The following is an 8,223-nucleotide window of genomic DNA, read 5'->3' on the forward strand; positions in this document are numbered from 1 at the left end:
GCTTGAGGCATACCTAGAGCTTCATAAGCTCATGGCCACTCACCAGGTTGTATTATTTGATGAGTTGGGACTGACAACGTGTTGTAAACATGCAGGACTACAGGTATGGCCCATTAGTTAGGTACTGAGCCTTCGGTTGTTACAGACTATGGAACTAGAACATTATTGCATGAAACATAAAATAAGGATACTCATGTCAATCTTGTGATTAACATGGACAGCTGTCTCTTGCCCTGGTAAGCACCACTTGGCCCTGCAATGGAAATCAGACCCAAGTCTGTCCTGACCTAAATTCTTAACTAATGTCTCATTCTCACTACATGGTATTAATCATTCAGAGTTGGGTTAAGGGAGGGAGGAGGCAGAACACAGGGCCTGGCACTCTAGGCTCCTGTTGGCCTGAGGTTATGGGCCAACGGGTGGAAGAGAAAGTCACACAAAGGCAACTGAAGTGTCAGATAGATGCATCATGCAGCGTCTGCGCAATGGAGGGTAAGGTGGCGTGAAGGCAGCAGGCACAGATGACACGATGAGACTCAAATATTCACTGGCTTGTTTTTTCTCGCAAAACATTAACGACTAACTTGTCATGCACTGCTGCTGAAAAAGAATAGGGGACCCTACAGTCCCACATTTTCCCTTCTGATACCTAATATCAGGTGGTTGATACGGATCCAATGCCAATTTCAAACCATGGGATAGTAGTTGAAGGAGGAGCGGCAGATATTCTAAAATCTCTATGTGAGAACTAGTACTACCTGGCCACTGTTAGTCATCTGTTAAGCTAGCTAAACCCTTCAATGCAACGTAGGTTTAGTTGGCCATTCATCAAGGTCGCCAGAATGGGGGCAAAGCCGGATGGAAAGGCACCACAACACTAGAGGGACGTCTACAACAGAGGCTGTACACTCTAATATTAACCGTGTTTGTGTCTAAAAACAGCACTTGGAAACCACGCCATCGCCGGAGAGTCGACCCACTGGACACCAGGCTGGGCACCAGGCTGGACGGACACCTCGTTCCACCAATCAGACGACACCTGGACCGCCTTTCCTCAGGATTCGTCAGATGAAGGTCGAGATGTGCTGGGACAGTGGTGGCCGACCAGCGCCATTGAGAAGAGCAAAGAGAGCCTCCCAGCCAATCACAATCTGGTAGAGTTGAACTTGTGTCCTCAACCTCTTTAAGACGGCTTCCATGAAACCATAAAATAGGAGTTCACCCTCATATGTTCTCTCTGTTTCAATTGCATCCATTTCTCTGAGAATTCACTGACAAACACTCTATGATAAGTCCGTCTGAATCATCAGCATTGTGTCATTGTGGCCAAGCTTTACTGGCTGGGAGTGCGTGGTTTTGACTGTTGTATCATCGACTTGTCATGTTGAGTGCAAGAGTTTTCTTTATGTACTTTTGGGGTACTCTATGAATCGTATGGCAGAAATGTGGCAATCCGTGTGCACAGATAGTGTATGCAGCATTGTACACCTGTTACAGTATCGGCTTTCAATAGAATGATATTGTGATGAAATAATATATTGGACTATAGTTATTCACAATTATATTGTCTAAATTGATAAAAACAAGCACATATCCACTCACATTTCTCAGAAAATCTGATCATTTTGCACAATTCAGACAGGAGTTTCCAACCATGTGGTTATTTCGTATGGACTATTTATTTATAGAATCACCAGGGGAAAAAAGCATTAGTGTCATATATATGGTTAACGCGTTTTGAAATAATAACTTTATCTTGATAGAAAAATTTGCCCATATTGCCCAGCCCTAGGGGGACTCACGATGGACAGTTTAAAAAAGTATCAAAATCGTTGCAGCAGAACCTTGGATATTGTCTTTTTTATTCCATGTATTTCTCTAGTTTAGCCTACCCGCCTACTATACCCATAATGCAACTCGACTAGCTGCTAATCTTAAAATGATGAGCGAGCTACCAATGCTGACTCAAGAGACAAGCAAAAGTGAAACTGAAGACCTGTAGCTCACATGATCGACTGCAATACTAATGTTTTAAAATACTCCCGTTCATAGAAAACTCTGCTTCATATCAAATCAAGTGCTTCCTTAATCTAACAGCCAGCCAACAGGGACCATCAACAAGTTTTGGCATCACTTTTGGGGAGCTGTCATGTCTCTGTGCGCAGCATACAGTGCCAGCTTGTGAGAACCTTTCCTAACAGAAGAGTAATATAGCCAACTGTGTTACTGTTGACAGAAGGGAAAAATTCAAATGCACTGAATTAAGGTAAAGAAGAACTTTATTTTAAGTGTCATCTTGATTCATAGAATATTACATTATCACGAAAGTAGCACATATTGAATTGAACACAGTGCTCTGTTATTTAAATTGCACAACTGCATCTAAAACATATTGAGCAATTTTGACTATAATCTAATTACTAGCTATTTGATCTGGCTGCATTGCTTAGTGGTCAATCACTGCAAGAACTGTTGTGGATTCCTGTTGAATGTTGAGGCAAAATGGTGGTTTTAGAGAAGCTCTTGTTCTTTATAACAAAACAGTGACATCTAAACCTGACCTTTACCGTTTTTTAGATAGATCTAATTATTTTCTCAAACTATAGTAAGCTTGTTGCTGGAACTCAACATAAACATCCCCAATACTCCTTAAAGTAACGTTTATGTCTAAATCCTATTACTTTCCCAGATCTGGGCAAACCTTTGGTTCATACTTTGAAATACCGATATGGCAAATTGCTCATGATTTTGCCCTTTTGTTGGCCTTGTGTTCATAAAAAATTTCCGCCCACAGGCTCAGTTTTCAGTCTGGACTATATTTTCTCAAAAATGAGTCCGACAAAAATAGTTTGTAATTATTGATGATGAAAGTCAGACAGAGAATCAAAGAGTGCCAGCGGTAACTGCACATCCCCGGTGCAGATAATGTTGTAGCCAGATTGCAAATATTGCTTTCAGATTGCTTTAGTAAAACAAGTGTCAAACACAGCAGTAGTCCACTGTATTTAACATGGCTTTGTCCACACAGAAAGTCTTTGTGCCACTGACAACACAACAATGTCCTCACTTAACTTCCAGCTGAGGGCTAAATGTGTTGACACAGGCCGCCTGCTGGCTTTCAAGGTCCCTGAGGCTCCCAAAGTGAATCAGTGACGATGATGAACAAACAGTATATGGAATATATTTTCTGTTTATAAATCCAGGCCAGCTTTATCAGGGCAGTTGTACCTCAAAGGGCAGCCACACTGAATGTTAACCCAGATGCGTCTTAAATAAACTGGTCATGAATTATTTCAGTTAATTATTATTTATTCCGGTTTTGGTGCGTCATTTAATCTGCGTATCCACTTGAGGCCACTTCTTGGACATTTGTGGGTTTTTATCAAAAATACATCCGCCTCAGCTACACGTTGTATTTGGTGCTAAGTAGCTGCTTGCGTGACTGTATAATTGGAAATGTAACAAAAATAATGTATATTTAAAACATACTATATAACCTCTATGTTCATAAGTAATTATGTGCCATGCTTTCCCATTTTTCAGTTTCCTGCACCATCACCATAGAAACACAGCTTGTCAAGACATGGCCCTGGGGGTTGGGTGGCTTTCAGACTTGAAATTGGTTAATTCTTTTTGCTCTCAGTGCTTTTTTTCTGTAAAGATGGTAAAAAAAAACAAAAAAACTGCAGGCAGAGTCTCCCAGTGGACATTAAACTCAGCGAAAAGATGCAGATGAAGAATGAGCTCTTTCGAAAGCTGCAGTGAAGGAAAGTGTTGGGAGAAAACTGCTTTAATGACTAGTGCTACAAAGAGGCCTTTAAAAAAACGTAATGTTTGCTGAACTGAAGAGGGCTGCACAACCCTCTGGTGTTGTAGTAACTGACAAGCTCTCTTTGTCTCCCCTGTAGGCGTCTGTCTTTGCTGAAGCCTTCCCTTCGCTGCCTCGTTCGTCCTCAAGTGACCCCTCTGACCTCCATACTGTCCCCACACTGACCCAGCTCCTCAGGGGCAGAGCCAGCCAGGACCAGGGGTAGGTGAACCATCTCCACTGAGCCCACTGCATGTCTGTTATCATAGCCGGATTTTAAAATTTACTGTATGTCTATTGATCTGTTGCAGCTTTTACTGCTTGTGTGGACACATTCCTCCTACTTGTAAAAGGATATACTAGAGCCCACAGAAAGAAAAACATGACGTGCTTGTAATCAGCTTTAAGAAAATGACATTGCGCATTCTTTCCTGTCAGTAGCTCATATTTACTGCAAATCTGACATGAAATGGATATGTTTTTTAGGATTTCATATGCTACTGCAGCTTCCCAGTGGTGCTCATTTTGTATTCAAATCCCAACATTCAAATTTCCCTTCAGGATTTTCTTCACAGCCGCTTTACCTCGCCCTGATACAGCCCTTTTCAACAGGAAATGAAGCCGTTATATCACTCCGATGAAAAAAACAGGGATTTAATCTAGCAGGAAATGGGAGTATGCATACAACCCCACTTAAAAATATCGGAACTTTACCCTTTCAGTTATTTCCAGAATTTGCACAGCTAACGTTGACTGAGCTAGTGCTAGTGTTAACTTTGTTCCTAAACTTATTGATAAGCGAGCTTTGGTAACCTAGGTCACTGCTATTTTGTCCAAAACTTTGTTTGACATGCAAAGGATGTTTTACAGTTTTTACTTCCTCACTACAACAAATCCAACAAATTCACCTCTTTAACTGCAGCAATGCCTGTTCACCATATTGCCTTACTCTCATTTGTTATCTTTTGGATACTTTTCAGGTAATAATTGCATTATTTATGCTGTTTTAAAATTTGCTGAGTGTCTGGATTTCACGGCCTTTGATCTATTCAACCACGAAATTTCTGTGTAGTATTAAACATTATTAAAACAAGTAAAGCTGTTAAATCTTATTAGATGATAATAATGTGTATCAAGAATATGCAGCATGTGCCAGTGATGTCTGTGATTCTGACACAAATTACTACTTTGTGAGTTTTCAGGGTTTACGAGATGTCAGTTCACATAATAACGCAAATAAATCAAATAAATAATAAATAATTTCTCATTGCAAGTGTTGAAAATGTCATCATGTGAATCAGCACTGTTTGTTTATACTTATTTGTGTTTCATCTAAGTCAGAGTTGTACAATGATGAACCAGGGACTTTTGGGAAGTACATTTTAAACAAAAACCTAATTTGATGTTTTGTTGTGATAGTTTATTTATGTTGGAAACAAGGTGGTTTTTCCAGTTATGTGTGGTTGAAATACAATGTTTTAAAAAATGTAAAAAAATTGTGGCCACCATCTGGTTACATTGGTGAACTGCAAGGTGTAAGTACTGTAGACTCCATCTCTGAAAACAGGAAATAGGACCGATTTTGTCACTGTCAAAGCGTCACAACTTTGCAAGATACAGTCACGAAACTTTATAGGTGTGTAGTTAAGATCAGAACAGATATAAAGGTAGGGATATAAGGGGGGGGTCACACGATGGTCTCTAGTGTTTATGACTGATTAACACATAAACACTAGAGACCATCGAATATAAAATAAAGTGTCATAGTATGAACAATGTCCTTACTTACTGGCCATTTTGTGTTTCCAGCTTTAAAATACATATCTGTGAATGAAGACTGTCTCTGACCTTTCTATCTACCTGTCACTCTGTGAGAGAAAAAAACCATCAATTGAATCATTGCGTCCTGTGTGTTGTTCCTGTTTGACCCCACAGGCTGCTGGACAGTTTCCACGACTTGAACAAAATGATCTGCCAGAGATACAAGAGAGGGAACGGCGTGTCTCGTGACCTGCTGCTGAGGACTTTACGCCTGGATCAGCCGTCCGCTGTGAGTATCATTTTAAAACATGGGAATGACACCGCAGGGCTTTTGAGGTAAACAACGTATATCTCAATCACTTGATTCCCATCACGCTGACGTGTTACTCTCTCTACACATACACACACATGCTTTCTATGCATCATTTCCTGCAGACGAATTAGCACGGAGCGCTTGGAGTTCAGTTTCCTTTTGTTAGGCTTCAAGGTTGTTAAATATAATTTGTCAGGGCGGCCTTTACAGATTGTAAAATGACCTGACGGTGCCGTCTGACTGAGGGAAACCGCTGCTCCATTCAAATGAAGTGTCCGCTGTTATATGCAAAACACTGCTCGCTCTTCACCGTGGCTGATTAACCAGCACGACACTGCAGAGCACTTGATGTGTGATTCACTGCTCCATAATATTTTCTTTGGTGTTGCAGAGTAGGAAATAACACACCTATTCCATATTTCTGCCAAATGTTTTTTTATGCTTTAATCTATTCATCTTGTCTTTTCTTGAGTTATTCTGGAACTTCGTGTTGGTTAAATTTCCAATAGCAGCTAGTGATGGATTTCTCTTTTCTTATTTGGAAACTACCAGATTGGATTTTGTCTACTTTATAATAAAAAGGAATATTGAGCAAATGGATTACAACAGATGCTACTAGTTCTTGAAAGTCTTCAGGGAAATGGTTTTATTTGGGAAATTATACCATGATTTAGAATTTTCATTTAATTATGATTTATTAGTGATGCAATGTCGTTCTGCAAATATAAACAATTATATTATTTGTCTACTAAATACATGTTCTACTGGTAGTTGTAAGAGGTCCACTGTGTAGCATTTCTGGGGATCTATTAGCAGAAATGGAATATTCATAACTATGTTTTCTTTGGTGAACACTTGAAACTAAGAATGGTTGTGTTTTCATAAGCCTAGAATGATCAATGATGTCCCCATGTTGCACGGCCATGTTTCTACAGTAGCCCAGAAGAGACAAACAAACACTGGCTCTAGTGAGAGCCTTCAGCGTTTTTACATTAACTGAAGGCACTATAGTTGTCAGACATGCTTGTGAAACTGTTGGTCTTGTTCAATCAAATTGAGCTTGAGTTCAATCAAATCCTCACATAAAACCAGAGAACTAAAAATACTTTTTTTTTCAAATTAGTTGTACAAACATTTTCTGTTGGAAAAACAATTCAATTAATGAACTTATCACTTCAGCACTTTATCGAGTTGTGTAGCTGATTTTAGCAGGTGTTCAGTTCGTCTAATATCTCATCTGCATCGTTATGTTCTTATCTTTGCAGGAAAGCAAACTGGCACCCTGGTCAGCCAATCGCCGCCTCTCCCCCGGCCTCCCCTCGGCCAATCAGCATGCTCAGAATGCTGCCGCTAAGCGCCGGCTGTCCTACGACTACAACAGATACGTCATGGAGTAACAGTCCGGGCTCCACTCTGGTTGGACTGTGATCCATCGACGTTTGCAGGGTTTTAACCCCGGCGTGGCGGCATGGACCAGCAGCAGGTTTCTAAAGACTGTGGATTGACAACATGTGTACTATCTGCTAGTCAAATACTGAGTGACCTTTTTGACTCTTTGCACTCTCCCTGGTTGATTTAAACCTGAGCCGCTGAGTAGACGCACCCTGGATGAAAACTGAGCAACAGTTGTGTTTAAGAAGTTGTCTCCTCCAGCTCCTGTTGATGTATACTGGTGGAGTGTTTCCATTATGTGCCACCTTGTTCACCACCACCACCACCACCCTCCTATTTTCATTTTCCTTGTCGAGCCTGATAACAGCAGGTTGTCAAAGATTGTTTGTGCGACAACCGGTAGTTACAAGGTCGTAACCATGTTGAAGGAAGAGTCAAGAACATCATAATGTCACCACGTCAAATTGGAATTTTTCCTTCCTGTTCATTTATTATATAGAAATATTTCTCCGTTGTCAGAGCTGCTGTTTTTGGCAAAAATTGATTCTTTGTTTGAACCAGCGCAGTCCCCGTTCGAAGTGCAACCCTGTTCAGAGGGGTCTTATTGCTTGGCTCCCGGTCACTTGTAGTGCTGCAGGGAAGTGAAGAAGAGTTTAGTTGTAATTTCAGTATATCTAACATCCTGCAGCATAAATGAGCTGCGGTGAGTGAGCTCCGGCCTGTACAGCCCCGCTGTGGTCAACATGCTAACATCCGCAGAGCCCTGAAGCTCCACCCCCGCTGCTACAGAGCGCTTTTGGCTAATTTATTCAAATGTTTGTAATATTGAAAGTTCCATGTGTTCAAATTGCATCAAATTCTAAAACACCCACCAAGTGTGAAGTAGATCTGATGATCGGTTCTCCAGATAAGCTAAGGACACACAGACAGACGGAGCTCCTTGCTTTAT

General features: G+C 40.8%; 1 protein-coding gene across 1 annotated transcript; it reads left to right on the forward strand.

The window, feature by feature from the left end:
- Positions 1-485: 485 nt before the first annotated feature.
- On the forward strand, positions 486-7,279 carry si:ch211-14c7.2 (uncharacterized). Its single transcript, XM_054606549.1, has 5 exons — positions 486-492; positions 943-1,154; positions 3,909-4,030; positions 5,744-5,858; positions 7,148-7,279. Exons 1-5 carry the CDS (start codon positions 486-488, stop codon positions 7,277-7,279), a joined length of 588 nt encoding a protein of 195 aa, XP_054462524.1.
- The last annotated feature ends 944 nt before the right edge of the window (positions 7,280-8,223 follow it).

This window comes from Anoplopoma fimbria, chromosome 1 (genome assembly GCF_027596085.1).
Source record: "Anoplopoma fimbria isolate UVic2021 breed Golden Eagle Sablefish chromosome 1, Afim_UVic_2022, whole genome shotgun sequence".
NCBI classification, from domain to species: domain Eukaryota; kingdom Metazoa; phylum Chordata; class Actinopteri; order Perciformes; family Anoplopomatidae; genus Anoplopoma; species Anoplopoma fimbria.

What these genes read in the sequence shown, in the direction of transcription:
- si:ch211-14c7.2 (XM_054606549.1), top strand. An exon ending in TCCCAGCCAATCACAATCTG is followed by an intron (nt 1,155 to 3,908) that starts GTAGAGTTGAAC and finishes TCTCCCCTGTAG; the next exon opens with GCGTCTGTCTTTGCTGAAGC. An exon ending in AGAGCCAGCCAGGACCAGGG is followed by an intron (nt 4,031 to 5,743) that starts GTAGGTGAACCA and finishes TTGACCCCACAG; the next exon opens with GCTGCTGGACAGTTTCCACG.